Here is a 20,341-nt window from a genome sequence, read left to right on the forward strand (position 1 = left end):
ATAGTCTGGTAAAACTATGGCAACTTTACCTTTACATTTTGGTCAGATTTAAAACTTCTGTTTTTCTTAGGATAAGATATGCTTTAACACCAGCTCTCTCATTTGGCCTTCCATTTTTAATTCATTACGTACGAATGCACCTAAGTTTCTGTTCATGTACCTCACTGGAATAGCACATTTCATTGTTTTATTATTTCTCCGTGGTCTTCCTACCAACACTTGTCACGTTATGCTTCTCTGAATTGAAAATTATCTGCCACCTATCAGTCCACTCAACTTAACAATGTCCTTTTAAAGCTTCGATTCAAACATGGACAAAAGCTGAATTGCAGAAGTGATTTGTGAGTGACATTTCTTGACATCAAGGCTGCATTTGACCAAGGATGGCATCAAGCAGCCCCAGCAAAGCTGGAATCATTGCAAATTGGGGGGAAAGCTCTCCATTGATTGGAGTCATACCTGGCACATAGAAAGACAGGTGTGGTGGTTGGAAGTCAGTTATCTTAGCTCCAGACATCTCTGCAAGAGTTCCTCAGGTTAATGTCCAAGGCCCAACAATCTTCAGCTGCTTCATCAATGCCTTTTCCTAATTAGGGTCAGAATGGGGATGTTTGCTGTTTAGATTAGATTAGATTAGATTAGACTTACAGTGTGAAAACAGGCCCTTCGGCCCAACAAGTCCACACCGACCCGCCGAAGCGAAACCCACCCATACTCCTAACCTAACACTACGGGCAATTTAGCATGGCCAATTCACCTGACCCGCACATCTTTGGACTGTGGGAGGAAAGCGGAGCACCCGGAGGAAACCCACGCAGACACGGGGAGAATGTGCAAACTCCACACAATCTGTTGCCTGAGTCAGGAATTGAACCCGGGTCTCAGGCGCTGTGAGGCAGCAGTGCTAACCACTGTGCCACCGTGCCACCCATATATGTTTGCACAATGTTCAGCACCACTCACAATTCCTCAGATATTGATGCAGTCGATGTGCAAATGCAACAAGACTTGGACAATATCCAGGCTTGGGGTGACAAGTGGCAAAAGTAACATTTGGTCCACACAAAAGCCAGGCCATGATCATCTCCAATAAGAAGCAAATCTAACCATTACCCCTTGAGATTAAATGGTGTTACTGTCACTGAATCCCCACTATCAACATTCTGGGGATTACCATTGACCAGAAGCTCAATTGGACTTGCCAATACAATAACTACAAGAGCAAACCATAGACGAGGAATCCTGCAGCTAGGAACTCACCTCCTGACTCCGTCATCTACAAGGCACAAGTCAGGAGAGTGATGGAATACTTCCCACTCGCCTGGATGGGTGCAGCCCCAACAACACTCAACAACCTGGATACATCCAGGACAAAGCAGCCTGCTTGATCGGCACCACATTCACAAGCATTCACTTCCTACGACACCAGCACTCAGTGTGCTATCTACAACATGCACAGGAGGAATTCACCAAAGATTCTTAGACACCAACTTCCAAACATTCAGCCACTTTCATCTGGAAGTACAAGGGCAGCAGATACATGGGAACAACACCACCTGGAGGTTCCCCTCCAAGCCACTCACCATCCTGACTTGGAAATATTTTGCCGTTTCTTCATTGTCGCTGGGTCAAAATCCTGGAATTGTCTCCCAAAGGGCATTGTACGGCAACCCACAACTTGTGGACTTGAGTGGTTCAAGAGGACAGGTCACCATCACCTGCTCAAAAGCAGCTAGGGATGGGCAATAAATGCTGGCTGAGCCAGCAATGCACACGTCCCATGAGTGAATATATAAAGAACAAACTCTGCTCTGAATTGTATACATTGTGGAATTCTAATAGTTCTGGGAAAGATGGGCACAAATTTGAAGAGCGATATTTAGAGAATTGAGAGGAGAAAAGTGGAAATTGAATTGAATTAGCTTTATTGTCACATGTACTTGCCTGAATACAGAGAAAAGTCACCACTTAAGCTGCCATCTTAGGTCTGGGTTCTTGAGTACAAATTCTTAGGGAAAAGAAGTTAGAAAATAGGAAAATAAAAGGTCCAGCACTACAGACCTTCAACAGTAGAAATTCAAAAGTAAAGCGATAAAAAGTTAAGAATAAATCCTTCCACCATAATATAACAAAGAAAAAGAAAACAATGAATTCAAGACAAAGTCCACCTGAGTTCATTTTATGGCTCTGGGCTTGAGCCTCTGACCACCACCCCCTCCACCCCTCCCCCACCCCTAGCCATCGTCAAATTCCCAGGCCAGATCCATCACAATGTCGAAGAAAAAGTCACCTGGAGTCAAATTGGAGATATTTCCAAGGATATTGAGGTCAAGGGTTTTTTTTGATAAGGGACATTGATAGCGCATCTGAAAAGGAGAGTAGGTGAATACCTGAAGAAAGAGAAGCGTGAACAATATTGGCGAAGGTGGAGACCAGAAGTGAATGTTGGGTGGTCAGCCGTTTACTGGGAACGGGATTGAGAAAGCCAGAAGTTGGGCCTCATACATAAGATAAGCTTGAGAAGGTAATGGAGGGAAGATGGCAGAGAAACTAAAGAAAGCTGAGGGTTCAGGTAGGGCAGGGTGTTAGCGTTAAAATTAGTTTTACTGTTTCAGCAAGTGGAAAGGCAGCTAATTCTGAAGGTCTTAATCTTGATGATAAGGAATCCTGTGAGTTCCTTGCAAATGGTGCAGATGGAGGAATTTAAAACCACAGATAGAAAAATCTCTCTAGTACACAGAAGGAAAATGCAACAGATGGCAATTAAAAAATGTGTTTCCTCGACAAACAGACAGTGCTTTGAAATAGATTTCATTCCAACTCTCTAGGACCTCCACAGGAGTTAGAGTATGGTGCTGGAAAAGCATAGCAGGTCAGGCCACATCTGAGGAGCAGGATGCTGCCTGACCTGCTGTGCATTTCCAGCACCACTCTCTCGACTCTGATCTTCAGCATCTGCAATCCTCACTCTCTCCCCAGGAGGTAGGAGAACAAAGAACAAAGAAAATTTACAGCACAGGAACAGGCCCTTCGGCCCTCGAAGCCTGAGCCGATCCTAATCCACTGTCTAAATCTGTTGCCTAATTCCTAAGCATCTATATCCCTCTGCTCCCCACATACTCATGCATCTATCCAGACGCATCTTAAATGAATCTACAGTGCCTACCTCTATTACCTCTGCTGGCAATGCATTCCAGGCACCTATCACCCTCTGTGTAAAGTACATCCCGCGTGTATCCCCCTTAAACTTTTTACCTCTCACTTTGAAAGCATGACCTCTCACCTTGAAAGCGTGAGAAGGACCATTTTTCAGACATGCACCCTTTTCACATTGGAATTCAAGATTTGAAGTATAACAGGAATTCCACACAATAAAATTAATGAGTGGAATTTTCACTGGCACTCAGTGTCAAATTCCTGCATGTGCTTTCATTGCACAAAGACACCTAAACCAAACACTGTCAATCACAGTCTTTTCCAGCCAGAATTGCTACCTGATATACAAATCTGAATGCATTTAATCATGATAAGCCATGTTATGCAGTTGTCAAGCAAGCCGCAAGCCTTACTTCTTAGTCACCACTAACCCAACCCACTTGTCTAATTTCACCTTTTCCACTGACTGAGACCAGGAAATATTCCAACGAACCTTAGGTCTACTCTGCTGCCAGTTGACAAAATATATTGTAATGCAACATAGCGGCTAAAGGCTACAGCATGAACAAAAAATAAGTATCACCATGTTCTGTTGTTGATTGCCGTCCAATGCGTCTTGCAAGTAAATGGATATTATTTTAGGGAATAATCAACACTGACTGTGATCTTGAAATTGCATGCCGGCATTCATTACAAATGTACCAAAAGAAGAAAATGATATTCACTGCATGGATCACGTTTGCTTTTACTTTCTTTTCATCACCAGCTATAAGGAAGAACAATCTTCTGCCCTTTACTGTCTTCAGTCAATTCCTTCTTTCTCAACCCTCGCCTCCTCCACCAACTCCATCTCATACAAAAATATGAATTAACAGCAGGAGTTGGCTACTCAGCCCTCAGACCTGTCCTGGCATGTGTAACATCATGGCTGATCTGATACTTTCATATCTACTCCTGATGTGTTTGATTCCCTTGTCAACATAGAATCTGTCTAATTTAAGCTTAAACATATTTAATTACTTGCCTTTGCTGCCTCTATGGAAGAGAGTTCCAAAGCCTCACAACTTTTTTTTATTATTCATGGGATGTGGATATCACTATATAGGCCAGCATGTACTGCCAATCCCTAATTGTCCAAAGGGCAGTTCAGATCTGTTGTAGTTCTGGAGTTACATATATGCCAATCAGGTATGGCCATACAGATTTCCTTTCCATTGGAAAACCAGATGGGTTTCTATAAACAAGTGACAATGGCTAGACTATATGCTTTTCCTACTCCCAAACTTTTGTTGAATTCAGATTTCTCTATCTGCTAGAGTGGGATTTGAATCCATGTCTCTAGAACATTAGCTGAAAATGTGTTGCTGGTCAAAGCACAGCAGGTCAGGCAGCATCCAAGGAACAGGAAATTCGACGTTTCGGGCCAGAGCCCTTCATCAGGAAAGTGTCTAGAACATTAGCCCCCAGTTTCGGACTACTACACCCATGACATTACCACCATGCCATTATGTTCTCATGTCATCTCACCCTTAAATGGAAGGCCCCTTACTTTTAAACAATCTTGACAACACTGACTGTTTCTTGAACAATAGAAAATCCTATTCTGTGCCCTGTGCCAAACTGGCAGTGGCAACATTATTAACCTAGCTGTCCTCAGAATAAAAACAAACATAAATCAGAGATCTCTGTCTGACCATGATTGACACACAATTCTATTCAGGAACAATCGCCGTTGTACAGTTCTCTCTTCAAATTATTTTATCTTATCATAAGCTTATCTTGTGACTGAGTTTGCAAGTGTTCTGTGAAATTTAATCATAGAGTCCAAGGAGTTCCAGAAAATAGGAGAATAATGTTTTGCAGTTAACGAACAAATTCCAAAAGACATGCAGTATGCAAACAAAGTTAATCTACCTTGTTTCACTTCAGTAACAAAATTGCTTTTGCTCAAACTAGTGGCACATTTCCCACATTACAACAATTACTACCTTTCAGTATTTCATTCACTGCAAAGCATCTTGTGATGTCCTGTGGTTGTGAATGGCACATTGTAAATGCAAATCAAAGTTTTAACTGGAATCCATCATTCTAGACAAAATCAGTGAGCCTTTGGAAATAGTGAGGGGACCCAAGATCCAGATTGGAGGCTGTATGTATTATGATACAAGGAATATCTCAATTGTGTGTGGCAAATTTGTCAGACCAGAAAGTCTTTATCTGTCTATCACTATTTATACAAAGTACTGGACAGAAACAGACCTTTCAGAGCACCAAAAACTGTGCCGACTCATAACACCTTTCTAAACAAAAAAACGTTTGAAGTACATATCCCTTTATTCCTTGCCTATTCAAACATCTGTCAAGATACCTTTTAAACGTTACGATTGTGTCTGCCTCCACCACTTCCTCTGGCAGCACATTCCAGGCACTTACTGCTCTCCGTATAAAGAAAACCTTGCCTCTCACATCTCCTTTAAACTTACCCCGTTTTACCTTAAACCTACATCTATAAGGAAATGTGAGTTGGTGTGCCTTGGGACGAAGCAGGGGAAAATTGGAAAGGAGAAAAATATTGCCCTTAAGTGTGTTTGACTATGCTATCAATGGTCCCTTTAATTGCTATAAGATCATATGATTAGCCGAGAGAAATTAAATTATGTGCCTAAATACCCCATGTTAAGGTGACCTGGGTCAATGATTACCTCTGTTGGAGGTATGGGTCCATTATGTGGTCAAGCTTTTATGAAACTAGTGAAATAACTCATGTTAATAATGATTAAGATTTATGACTCCTAGCATGCAGCTGACTTTCTGTGCAAGGTTGTTGCTGGGACCAGTACTGTTTAATAATGGCTTCTGGTAGCAGTTCCAGAACTAATTCCGATTCTAAGAATGTGCCAAGTGTTAGTTACTGCTAAGTAACCTGTCTGGTGCCAACATTAGCTATTACAAACAAAATCAGCAATTGCTGGAAAACGTCAACAGGCCCTAATAGTATCTGCACAGCGGAAACAGAATTGACATTTCGGGACCAGTGACCCTTCGTCAAACTTGGAGAGGTTCTGAAGAAGGGTCACTGGACCCGAAAGGTTAACTCTGCTTTCTCTGCAGACCTGCTGACTTTTTCCAGCTATTTCTGATTTTGTTTCTGATTTCCTGCATCTGCGGTTCTTTATTTTTTTTTCATTTAGTTATTATAAATCTTATTCTCTCAGCATTTGGAATTTTGGAGGCAGTTTTTAAAGATCAAATTGGAATTGATTTTTCTTTCTAACTTATTCTTTCCATTTTTTTTCTCTCTCTAATTCTCCCTCTGCAGAGAAAGACCGTGGGAGAGTGGTATTGGATAGATAATCTATGGTAATGCTCTGGGGCTTGGATTCATATTCCCCCCACTGAAATCACTGGTAGATTTTAAATTCATTAGTAACACCTGAATTGAAAGCTTGTCACAGTGATGGTCACCGTGAAATGATTATTGTATAAGTCCAACTTGTTCACTATTACCCATTAGGGAAGGAGATCTGCTGTCATTTTTACTCATACCTGGACATCACTGGCTGGGCCAACATTTATTACCTATCCCAAATTGCCAAGAGGGCAGTTAAGAGTCAGCCAGTTTGATGTGAGTCTGGAGTCACTTATAAGTCAGTAGAATTCCTTTAGTGAGCCATATGGGTTTTTAACAACAATTGATAGTCATTAAGCTTGCTTTATAATTCCTTATTTTCCTTGAACTCAAATTTCACCACACAGTGGGAATCAAATCTATGTCCCTAGACTAATGTTCTGGGATTTCTGGATTACGAGTCCAGTGACATTTCCACTATACTGTTACCTCCCGATAGGGCTGGCCTATATATGATTCTGGGTTCACAACTAGTAAGGTGATGGGGAACAAGTGCTAGCCTTTGCCATCCACATGGAGATAGTGAGGACTCCAGATGCTGGGAAAAGCTCAGCAGCTCAAGCAGCACCAGAGGGGCAGGGGAACCGACATTTCAGTTTGGAATCTTTCATCAGGACTTCCCTGCTCCTCTGATGCTGCTTGACCTGCTGTGCCTTTTCCAGCACCACACTTTCTCGATGCTAATTTCCAGCATCTGGAGTCCTCACTATCTCCATGTGGATGGCAAAGGCTAGCACTTGTTCCCCATCACCTTACCAGTTGTGGACCCATCTCGACTCTTTACCATCCATATCCCGTTAAAGAATGTAAACCTGATTTGCCATGAAATTCATTTCTCGTTGCACAATTTATTTTCTAGTTTTTATCTTTGGTGGCTAAGGAGATATCCTGTTGGTTTCCTGTTTACTGTGGTCCCTGTGCCTTCTTTCCCTCACTGGCATTCTCAGTATCTGCACAGCGCAAGGTTGTTAGGCATTAGCAGGTCTATAGCAAGATTAATTAAAGACAGGCAGCTGAGTGAACCCTGGCTCTCTGTTAATTTCTTCCTGGGTTATGCCTCTTTGTGTTTTGCTCAGTAATCAAAGTGCCGATATCTGACCAGCTTGGTGTAGATACGTGGGTTCACACGCAGAGTGGACTCGATGGGCCGAATGGCCTTACTTCCACTCCTATGTCTTATATTTAGATTAAAGCTGTCAGAACTGAGGATGTTTTGCATGTGTTAGAAAGAGTCCTGACCTTACAGGACATGCTAAATATCAGATGCATGAATCTTTCTCTCCCTTGAGGTGAGATCCTTAATCCCTTCCAGCAAACCTTGGTCCCTGAGTCAGCAGATTGGAGGTGCAAGGCCATTCAAAAGATTTGAGCACAAATTTAACATTGGCAATCCCAATGAAGTGCTGAGGGAAGCGCCATCTTTTGGATCAGAGCACGAACCATAAGACCAGAAGTCATAGGAGCAGTTGGTGGGAGGTCATGGAATAGTGGTACTTTTGCTATTAATCCAAAGACTTAGGTCATTTTATGGGGATCCCGGTTTGAATCCTGTCACGGCAGATGGTGGGATTTGAGTGCGTTAAAAAAGAATCTGAAACTAATGATGACCATGAATTGTCAGAAAAACCCATCTGATGCTCCTTTAAGGAAGGAGACTACCATCCTTACCAGGCCTGGTCTGGCCTGGCCTACATGTGACCCAGTAATGTGATTGACCTTTAACTGCCCTGTGGGCAATTATGGATGGGCAATAGTCAGCGACACTTTCACCCTGTGAATGAATAAAGAAATGTATGCCATTGAGCCCATCATTCACTGGGATCATGGCTGTTCGGACAATCCTCAATCCCACTTACTTACCTTTTCTCCATCATCATTGATTTCCTTAAAAATGTGTCTATCTTAGCCTTGAATATAATTAACAGCTCAGCCTCGACTGCTCTCTGCTGGAAATAATTTCGCTGATTCATCAATTTCTAAGAGAAAAATATTCTTCCTCATCTCAGTTTTAAATGTGTGACCCTCTATTCTGACATTATGCCCTCTGGTCCTAATCTCTTCCACAATGGGAAACAACCTGTTTGAATATATCCTGTCAATTCTATATGTTTCAATACAATCACCTCTCAGTTTCCTAAAATTCTGGGCTATGTGTCCTCACAGATGGATTTAAATTATCCCATAGAAGTGAAGTGGTTCTCCCCGAACCTCAGGCAACACCTTTCTCTCGTTCAGGCAGTATCACAACATGGGTTGATAGAGTCATAGAGATTGGATTAGAGTGGTGCTGGAAAAGCACAGCAGGTCAGGCAGCATCCAAGGAGCAGGAAAATTGACGTTTCAGGCAAAAGCCCTTCATCTATTCCTGATGAAGGGCTCTTGCCCGAAATGTCAATTTTCCTGCTCCTTGGATGCTGCCTGACCTTCTGTGCTTTTCCAGCACTACACTAATCCAGACTTGGGTTTCCAGCATCTGTAGTCCTCGTTTTTACCTAACAGAGTCATAGAGATGTACAGCACAGAAACAGACCCTTCAGTCCAACTCGTCCATGGCAACCAGATATCCTAACCTAACCTAGTCGCATTTGTCAGCACTTGGCTCATATCCGTCTAAACCCTTCCTATTCATATACCCATCCAGATGGCATCTTACTGCTGTTTGGTAGAGCTTGTTTTGCACAAATTGGCTGCTGTGTTTCCTAAATTACCACACCGATTTCCAAAATCAAAAGTACTTAAATTGGCCGTGAAAGACCTTTGGGTATTCTGAGGTACTGAGAGGTGCTATACAAATGCAAGGATTTGTTCTCTCTTTAGGTTGGCCCCCACTGTGTTTCTCCTTTAAACTTTCAGAGAAAAGTGTTAAATTTTGTATAATTTTCTCAAAAGAAAACATTTGAATGGTGTTCTTAAACGAAAATGCTGATCATTGAAATGTTAATGCATGCAACATGAACATGCTGCATCATTTGCTATCATTTCTTTTCTTGCCCCGTGTAGGTTGGTCCGAGAGGTGACAGGTGTGAATGTAAACATGCGAGTCGGGATTCACAGCGGACGAGTACACTGTGGAGTCCTCGGACTCCGCAAGTGGCAATTTGACGTGTGGTCAAATGATGTCACCTTGGCTAACCACATGGAAGCAGGAGGCAAGGCTGGGTAAGATTAAGTTGCTGCCCAAAACTGAGCTGCTCGCAACACACCTGGCACTTATCCTCAGCCTCGTAAACCACAAACTGGCACCTCCTGTCTGCCCTCCTCACATGATCATCAATATTAAGTCAACAAAGCTGCCCTTTGGTCATCATTATAGAGTGACATTCACAGTAGCACCACTTAAACTATATTAAGCATGTTGGCTGTTCTGCACATGTTCACACACTGGTTAACGTGTCCCTTTGCCCTGAGCGTATCGTGTGGACATTTACTCCCCGCTTAGCGGATTCATGACTCCCCTCAGCCAGTACGTACTTTAACAGATGTCAGGAACCTAGCTGAGAAGAAATAAAATTTAAAATCACACAATGCCAGGTTATAGTCCAATAGGCTTATTTGGAAGCACTAGCTTTCGGAGCGCTACTCCTTCATCAGGTGGTTGTCAAAACAAGAAATAAAATAAAGATCTAAATATCTATTACAGACTGCATCACAAAGAAAAAAGCTCTCATTGATGTAAGGCCTTTTGAGGAATTATTCCTTTATATTAAAAAAACAAACATTTTTACTTAAAGTCATATATCAAAAAAGCTGATCCTTTAATAACCACTTGGTTGATCAAGCTGTCAATGTATACCACCCATCACTGAAATAATGACAGATTATGGGTGCTATCAACCAGTAATAATTCTAAAATCTTAGCTCCCAGGGTTATGTAATCAAAAAGCTGATCTTTAAAGACATTAAATTTATTTTCACATGAAGTTTTTTTCATCGAAATTTAAAAGGCGAAGGATTTAACTAATTTGAGAGCTTGACAATACCACATACCTAATCCATTTTTATAAGCATTTACATCTGTAGTTAAAAAAAGTCATGCAATACAGTATCAGACCCATGTTCCAAGAAAAATAGGGCTTGTTTGAACTCAGCAGTGAGCAGACAAAGGGTGAAATTGATATTGGTGAATTTCCCTTGAATCCCCATGAAATCAGTGTTGGAGCGAGAACACCAATATGAAACCAAGATTAAGCCTGGGACCCATGGGATCATTGAGTGGGAGAAAGTGTCTGAGGGATAATGTAGGAGAATAGCATAGGCACTGGGGCTATGGAGACCAGAAGGACTTCTTGCTAATGCTAGAAGTTGCAAATAGTAGAGGGATATACAAGAAATTCCAGAGTTTTGACCGAATAAAGTTTTAAAAAATTTTGGGCCTCTTCTGGCTCAGTCCTTGCTCCTGCACATTGTTCTCAAAGCATTGGCAAAGGGCTGTTGAAGGAGTTTAAAATTGAAAGGTATATATGTATGTGGACCAAATTCGCCCTAACGGTGATGTCCCCATGTTAGAATAGTTTACTATCACAGTTGTAACTTGCGTACAAAGATTTTTATAATTTTTTCTTGGAGTTTAAACAACAGTGGCAGAACCATCACTTAAACCCCCATTTCTCATCACTCTGAAGAGATGGTTGTGATGGGCCATCTAATCACTGCAGTCCATGTGTTGTTAGCATTGTGTTCCAGGATAACTCACCTCCTGATTCCTCAAAGCCGATCCACCATTGACAGAGCACAAATCGGGAATACGATGGGCTACGTTCCACTTGCCTGGATGGGTGCAGCTCCAGCAGCACTCAAGAAGCTTGGCACCATGCAGGACAAAACAGCCCACTTCTTTGACACCACCTTCAACATTCACTCCCACAAGACGCAGTGCAGAAACTCACCCAGCTTCCTGCAATAGCACCTCCTAAACCAACCATCACTACCATCTATAATAACAGAAGTCACACCACACTAGGTTATAGTCCAATAGGGTTATTTGAAATCACAAGCATTCACAGCGCTGCTCCTTCATAAGGTGAAATTTTACAAAACACTGAATGGTGAACACTTTCTCCTGACAAAGGGGCAGTGCCCTGAAAGCTTGTGATTTCAAATAAACCTGTTGGATTATAACCTAGTGTGGTGTGACTTCTGTTGGTCACGTAACTTCTGACCTCGTCTACCCCAGTCCAACACCGGCACCTCCACATCATCTATAAAAACAAGGGCAGCAGATGCATGAGATCACCATCACCTGCAAGATCCCATCCAAGTCACTCGCCATCCTGACTTGGAAAAACGTCACTGTTCCTTCAGTGCTGAAACTTTTCCCACATAAACAGTATGGGTAAACCTACACCCAATGGGCTGCAGCAGCAAGAGGTTGGCTCAACCCAACCATCTCAAGCACAATTAATCAATGAACAAAAATGGTGGCTGAATCAGTGACAGCCATATTCCATGATCAAAGAAAAATTGGAAGATTGAGCCAGTGATGATAATACTGGATGTGATAGATCTTAGAGTGAAGCTTGACTTGATAGATAAGTTTTATTTTTGCAGATTTGGACATTAAAATACTAACCTGCAACTCATTCCCAACTGCCCATTATTCTATGTGCTAGTGAGATGGCAAAAGAATCAGCAACCAGAGAATACATATATAAGAAAATTAGCATAAGAAACAATGGCAGCGTAAGAAAAATAATATTTGAATACAGAAAGTTGGAAATCTAGAAAGCACTGCTTGAAAGGCTGGTGCGAACAACTTCGATAGTAACTTTCAGAAGGGAATTGGAGAAATACGTAAAAGGAAATCAAGTTTCTGGACTATGGAGAAAGGTGCAGAGGAAGTGTGTATGGTCGGATAGCTCTCCCAGTGAGCTGGTGCAAGCAAGATAGTCCAAATAATCTCCTCCTGTGATTCATTCATCAGATGTGAGTGTCACTGTTAGACCAATATTTATCGTCCATCCCTAGTTGCCCTTGACAAAGTGATAGTGGGCTGCTTTCTTGAACCGCCTGAGCCCCTGGATGCAGTTATGAGGATTGTTCCAGGATTTTGACCCAATGACAGTAGAGGAACAGCAAAACAGCTCCAAATCAAGATTGTGCATGTCTTGATGGGGAATTTACAAATGGTGTTCTCAAATGATGTTACATTCCATGGTATTAAACACTTGAACCCCTCAATTAGATTCCAGTCTATAACTCTCTCCTGTGCATCCAATTTTATATTTATAAACCTCTTAAATCATCAAATAGATTCCAGTCTGTAAATTATACCCTCATGCCCACTATTCACTAAGTCTCTAAACCCTTGGATTAAATCACATTGGAGACTGAAATCTCCAGGGAAAATGCTGTGTCGGTGATTCTTTTTTGCAATTTGCTCGACCATTCTTAATCCTTTCATTCTCTGATAAGTGTCTCTTCCTGCTTTTAGGCGAATCCACATCACAAAAGCCACGTTGAACTATCTGAACGGGGATTATGAAGTGGAGGCAGGTTTTGGAGGCGAGCGGAACGTTTATTTGAAGGATCATAACATTGAGACATACCTCATTGTGGGATGTAGCCAAAAACGGGTAAATAAAAGAATTCCATAAGAAATTGCAGCAAAAGTCAGCCATTCAGTCTCTGTAACCTGTTGCACTATTCATTAGCATCAGAGATGATTCTGCGTAGGCATACAACACAGAAACAGGCCATTTGGCCCCATCCCTCCAAATCTTTCCTACCCTGTCCAAATGTATTTTGAATGCTGTAATTGTATCTGCTTCTACCACTTTCTCTGACAGCTCATTCCATAAATAGAACACCCTCCGTGAGAAAAGTTTGCTCCTCATCTTTTCCCTCTTAAACTTATGTCCTCTAGTTTGCACTCACCGACTCTGGTGGTAAGACTGTGGCTATTCACCTTATCTATGCCCCTCATGGGTTTACCCTTAATGCCTTTCATGACTTTATACGTATACACTTTACACATTTTATACTTCATTTACACATTCCAGTCATACCCTTAATACCCCCACAATTCTATTGAGCCCTGCCTTGATCATAGTCAACAAATGGGTCAATAGAGATACAGTGGCAATAATGGAAGGGGATATTTCAGAATACACCAAATATGCATTATAATGCAAATTGTTTGAATTAAATATTTTAACATTTTAAGTTTTAGCTTTTTGGGTTTTGAGTTAGCAACCTGAGGATTTTCTGTTGTCTGAAGTTAAAAATTAACTTATAAGTATGTCTAAAAAATGATGATTTATTTTAAAACTATTTTTAATCTTTGGCTTTAGAGTGAATATGTTAATGTGCGCCACTAACTGACTTTTTGTTTGTTTTGCAATGTTTTGCAATACAGCAAGGTAAATAATGGGGCTTTAAGGTTTAGAACTTGTATTTTTTTAATATAAATTAATAGAAACACTCACAGCTTTGAGAGGGAGATTTTTAGTTTCAGTTTTACTTTGGGTTTTGGGCAGTCCTGCGATGTTCTTAGAATGGAATTATTGTGTAGACCAGTGCTTCTGAGAAGGGAAGGATATATTGTCAGTTCAATTGCCTTTAGGGTTACTCCCAGACCTGAAGTGTTGGAATAAAACTCTGAAGAGGTCACTTAAAGCTGAGTTCATTGAAGCTCGGGTGTATAATAGCAGCAGGAAGAAGTTATCTGCAGTTCTAGTCTGTAAGTTGAAGACATAAGTCACTTAAATCTACAAAAGCATTAGATACAGGAACTCTAGTGTGAGTATTGTACAATACACCACCCTCTGGGTTAAGAGGTTTCTCCTGAGTTCTGTTAAATTTAGAAGTAACTAATTTATACTAAATACTAACATACTATTTGTATATTTATAGTCCCTAATATTTTTCCTCACACAAAAATAGAAACGTTTTCTTCATATCTATGCTTATCAGTTCTCTCTAAATTGTAAAGACCTTTGTTATGTCACCTATTATTCTTGTCTATTCTAGAGATGGGTCCCTCACATTAAGAGGCATTATCCTTCAATTCTGCTATTGTCCTTGTAAAGCCTGTCCCTTCCATAATCTAGTATAGAACAGAGCCATTTCATCCATTGTCTCAAAAACTGAATCTCAGTTCTCAAACCACTGAGATTTAAGCTCACATTCCAACTGGATGTTTAGTCTAGATCTGTGGAATTATTGGTCCATTGCTATAACCATTACATTGCTGTGCCTCTCCCCTTCCTTGGTCTTCTTCTCCGGTTTGGTCCAGAATTTCCTTCACTTTCAAGACTAATGCTTTCTATACTTCATCTTCATTGCAGAAGGATGAGAAAGCAATGATTGCAAAGCTCAACAGGACAAGGTCGAATTCAATATCCAACATTGGTTCACCGTGGAATGTGGAGCGCCAATTCTACAAGCACATCTCTAAGGAGATGAAGACCATGGTAAGCAAATAAATCACATATCTCACTGTCAAATCAAGTTTTAAAAGTCATTTCTCAATGCTTGGATGTTACTGACAAGGCCAGAATTTGTCGACCATCCCTAATGATGAGGAATGGATTGCTGAACCACTTCAGAGGGTAGTTAAGAGTCAACCTCATCACTTTATGTCTGGAGTCACCTGTAGGCCAGACTGGGTAAGGATGGCAGATTTCCTTCCCTGAAGGACATCAATGAAAAGATCAGTTTCATGGTCACCATCACTGAGAGTAACCTTACATTCCAAATTTAGTAAGAGAATTTAAGTTCCACCCACTAGAATTGGGAACCCATGAATCCCAAAGATGTAGCCAAGACTCTTGGATTATTTCCAGTCCAGGGGCATTACCATCTTACCACAATCATACTGGGGATACCTCATAGATGTGCCCAGTCAATTCTGTGTTGCTTCTTGCAAGATACTTGGGACTGGTGCTTGTAACATTTGGACTATATAATGTTTTAATGTTCAGAAGCAAATGCAGGGGTTGAATAGGTTCTTCAGTGTCCAGATGATTTTATGTCATTGCAGTAATGGAACAGCTAATAACACATAATGTAGAAGTGTGAGTAATTTATTGTAGGACAAGAAGTTGCAATTGTACGGCATTGTTAATTTGATCAAGGTTCCCAAGAAATTTCACAAGAATGTGATCAGACAACAAAATTAACGAGAAGCCAAATAAGGAGATAATAGGACAAGTATCAAAAACTTGCACAAAGAGGGTTTTCTTGCAACTTTTAAAAGTTTTCTTTTAGGACACTGGCTGTTGGAGTCAGTCTCTTTAACTGAAGAGATTAAAAATCCTTTGTCTAAATATTTTTTTTCCATCCCCACACTAGCAATTGTTATTTTTTCCCCACAACACCGATGTTGTGTGTGTGTGTGTGTGTAAGTGCAGGGACTCAGTGAAGACACCATTGTGTAAAACATTCGATATTTTCACCACCAGGAAAACACCCATGTGGTCAGGGAATCAGTAATAAGCAAAGCCCGATAAGCACAATGTTGACGTGAAAGAAAAGTCAAGGGAGAGGGTAAAAGTGTTTTTTTATTTAATTATGCAAAGTAGCTAGTTTTTATTGTCCATCCCTAAATGCTATTTTGGAAGTGGTAATAAGCAGTATTCTTAAACCATTACAGTCCTAGCATTGTAGGTGCACTCTATGCTGTGTAACAACAGTACTGCTAGGTCTGGGAGTTTGCAAGTCGGATGGTAGAGGGAGACTTGAAAATGGTGGTGTTCCATTCATCTGTTGTCCTTGTCCATCGAGGTGGCAGAGGTCACACATTTGCTGTTGAAGTAACCTTGGTGAGTTACGCAGATAGTATGTACTGCTGCCACTGTGTGTCAGTGGTGAACAAAGTGTGTGTCGAAAATGGTGGACATGGTTATAGCTAGGGTATGGGTTTAAAGTGACAGTTTTGTCTTGGATGGTATTGAGATTCCTGGGTTTATTGGAGATAGATTTACCCAGGCAAGTGGAAAGTATTCTATCATACTCCAAATTTGTGTCTTGTAGATTGTGAACAGGCATTTAGGAGTCAGAAGGTGAGTTACTTGCCACAGAATTCCCAGTCTCTGATCTACCTTTGTAGTTGCTATTTCCGTGACTCTTCCAGTTCTGTTTCTGGTCAACTGCAGGATGTTGATAGTGAGGATTCAGTGATGGTAATACCAATGAATGTAATGGGGAAATGATTGGATTCACCCTTGTTGAAGATGATCATAGCCTGGTACTTATGTGACATGAACGTTACTTGCAACTTATCAGTGTAAGCTTGAATGTTGTCCAGGTCTTGATACATTTGGACACAGGACCTGAGGAGTGATGAATGGCACTGAACATTATACAATCATCAGTGAAAATCCCCATATCTGAACTAATGATGGAAGGAAACGGTGGGTGGCACGGTGGCACAGTGGTTAGCACTGTTGCCTCACAGCGCTAGAGACCCGGGTTCAATTCCCGCCTGAGGCGAGTGACTGTGTGGAATTTGCACGTTCTCCCCATGTCTGCGTGGGTTTCCTCCAGGTGCTCCGGTTTCCTCCCACAGTCCAAAGATGTGCGGGTCAGGTGAATTGGCCATGCTAAATTGCCCGTAGTGTTAGGTAAGAGGTATGGGTGGGTTGCGCTTCGGTGGGTCGGTGTGGACTTGTTGGGCTGAAGGGCCTGTTTCCACACTGAAAGTAATCTAATCTAATCTAAAGAAAATCATTGATGAAAATCTTCAAGAAGACAGAGCATAAGACATAAAGTAGGTCATTCAGCCCATTGAGTCTGTTCTGTCATTCAATGAGATCGTGGCTGATTTGATAAACCTTAATTTCATTTCTCAGCTTTATCCCTACAACCCTTGATTCTCTTGATGATTCAAAATCTGTCTATCTCAGTCTTGAATATATTTAATGACCCAACCTTAACAGCCCATTGAGAGAGTTAACAGATGCATTGAAGGCAGAAAAAAAAGCAGGATCTCCTGAAGGTGAGATGCTTAAAGGGATTACTTAACTACTGACAGAATTATGTGGACAGAGCAGGGAACTGAACTGACTGAGTTTGGTTCATCAAATGTCAGCATGGACTTGATGGGCTGAATGGCTATCCTTCTGTGTTATAATTAACTCCGTGCAAGTAACACTGCATGTGACTCTATTTACTCCATAACTCTATATCCAGAGTTAGATAGAGAGGAGTGGATGAAGGCTTTTGCGTAGCATAGTCTTCAGCCTAGGCATGTTGGTCTGAATGCCCTGTTTCTATGCCCTGAAGTATATATAAACACTTTTCTTACACCAGTGTAAATATTATTAAACTATACTGCTCCACATCCTTGAAAAATAAAATGTCAAAAGTATAGGATTTTCATTTTGCTTGATTTTAGTCTTTCTTCCAAAAAATATCTCAAAAAACATTATCAGAAACGCCAATGGCTCCCATTATTTATAGAGTCATAGAGATGTACAGCATGGAAACAGACCCTTCAGTCTGACCCATCCATGCTGATCAGATATCCCAACCCAATCTAGTCCCACCTGCCAGCACCTGGCCCATATCCCTCCAAACCCTTCCTATTCATATACCCATCCAAATGCCTCTTAAATGTTGCAATTGTACCAGCCTCCACCACTTCCTCTGGCAGCTCAATCCATACATGTACCACCCTCTGTGTGAAAAAGTTGCTCCTTAGGTCTCTTTTATATCTTTCCCCTCTCACCCTAAACCTATGCCCTCTAGTTCTGGACTCCAGGAAAAGACTTTGCCGATTTATCCTATCCGTGCCCCTCATAATTTTGTAAACCTCTATAAGGTCACCCCTCAGCCTCCGACGCTCCAGGGAAAACAGCCCCAGCCTGTTCGGCCTCTCCCTATAGCTCAAATCCTCCAACCCTGGCAACATCCTTGTAAATCTTTTCTGAACCCTTTCAAGTTTCACAACATCTTTCCAATAGGAAGGAGACCAGAATTGCACGCAATATTCCAGCTAAAAACTGGAAGAATAACTGTTTTTTTCTTCTTCTGATATGAGATATGGCCAGTGCTGGAAAATCCATTAAGTATAATCCAGAGTTCCGGACTAATGTTAAGGGGAACAAGGGTTCAAATCTCACCAAAAGGCAAATTGTGAGATTTTAATTTGGTAAAATTCTGGAATTAAAAGTTAGCTTAATGGCAGCCCTGTAACCATCATCAGTTGTTGTAAATACTCATCTGATTCACTGATGTCCTTTCGAGAAGGGAGTCTGCTGTCCTTTCCCAACCTGCTTACATGTGACTCCAGATCCCCAGCAATGTGGTTGAATCTTAACTGCTGTCTGAAATGGCCTAACAAATCACTCAGTTCAAGGACAATGAGAAATAAATGCTTGTCTAGCTATAAACACATACATCCCATGAACAAATTTAAAAAAAAACATGAATCCTGGTCCAGTACTGGGATTCAGTCCAATGTTATGTTCTGTGTCCAGACTATCTCCTAGACTGATTTAAATTCTGGAAAAATGCCAGAAAAACTGTTGTGTGCTTCTCCTTACGACTTGTCTGTCATGTTTCCCGAACTTACTTCAACGTCATGTGGCTCCGAACGGATGTTGGTTATAGCAGAGGTTCAGAAAGATGAATTAAAAGTTCAAAAAGAGGACATAATTTACTTTTAAAATTCATCCTTATCTCCAAGGAAATGATAAATGGAACCAACTGCATGCAATTGAGCACATATCAGTCTCCTTCTACTAATCAGGTTTTCCTGAGAAATGTTAGGTTTGGAACCAAGTTGAGGAGAACTGTTTAACTGGAGAGAGCAGAAGTGAAGAGATAAGTCAGAGTAATTAGGCAAATTCAGGTTTGGCTGAGAGATTCTCAGTTGAATTTATTGCACATCATACAGGCTAATGCTTCCACTAGTGTACAGAGGAAAAGCTGCACTATCAGAAGCTGAACAGATATTAAACCCAAACTGCCCAATCTGTTGGGTGTGATACGTTGCATACTTGCTGTTTTCAGAAGCATTCTCCCTGATAGCCTGGTGAAAATCGCTAATGTAGTAACTGTTCCATTGCTGTTTGTGGGAGCTTGCAATGTGCAACTTGGTGATTCCCACCTATCTTCCCAAAAGCAATGACTTGACAGTCCTTTTCTTTGTTAGTGATTCTTGGTTGAACGATAAATATTGACAAAAGACATGAGGGAGAACTCCCCTGGTCTTTTTGAAAATAGTTCCCTGTGATAATTTACAAGGGCGAATGGGATAATCTATGTCTCATGCGAAAGATGTCACCTTCAACAGCACAGCACTGGAGTGTTATTCTATTTATCTGCTTAAATCTTTGGAGAAGACTTAAACCCAAAATGATCATAACGCAGAGGTGAGAGTACAATCCAATAAGTCCCTGCTGACCTCAATTAGAATTACCATTCCTGATATATTCCATGGCTGTGGATTGTGGGTGATGCAGGTGTATGGCTGTTGGTGATGCCACACATGGTTGACCATCTGTTCACTGACTTTCAAATCTGCTCTGGTTGAGAGACCTTAACGTACTCTGGTACTTATGATGGTGTGCTTTAGCCACAGTCAGCTCATTTAGGAGAGGATTGGGAACAAAACCAAAGGGAATAAGAAAACAAAATAAGGTATTCATTTCATGTTCGAACAACAGACAATGCAGCTTCAGAATCTTATGACAGAAAGCTTGCTGTTAATCTTACTGGTCATTCTCAGTAAGTGATAGATTTATTGTAGTTCATGACATATAAGTTAAACATGGATGTTCTAAAAAAAAACAACTGGAGTAGGCCATTTGGCCCTTCAAGCCTGCTTCTCCA

General features: G+C 41.1%; 1 protein-coding gene across 2 annotated transcripts in view; it reads left to right on the forward strand.

The window, feature by feature from the left end:
• Positions 1–20,341, forward strand: part of adcy5 (adenylate cyclase 5) — a 424,581-nt gene that overhangs the window by 290,995 nt on the left and 113,245 nt on the right. For both annotated transcript variants that reach the window (XM_060828269.1, XM_060828270.1), the window contains exons 6-8: positions 9,566–9,724; positions 12,996–13,137; positions 14,851–14,976. In XM_060828269.1, the coding sequence (XP_060684252.1) occupies positions 9,566–9,724; positions 12,996–13,137; positions 14,851–14,976 (427 nt within the window). The remainder of the gene's footprint in view (positions 1–9,565; positions 9,725–12,995; positions 13,138–14,850; positions 14,977–20,341) is intronic.

The sequence above is a fragment of the Hemiscyllium ocellatum genome, chromosome 7, assembly GCF_020745735.1.
Source record: "Hemiscyllium ocellatum isolate sHemOce1 chromosome 7, sHemOce1.pat.X.cur, whole genome shotgun sequence".
In the NCBI taxonomy this organism is placed as follows: Eukaryota; Metazoa; Chordata; class Chondrichthyes; order Orectolobiformes; family Hemiscylliidae; genus Hemiscyllium; species Hemiscyllium ocellatum.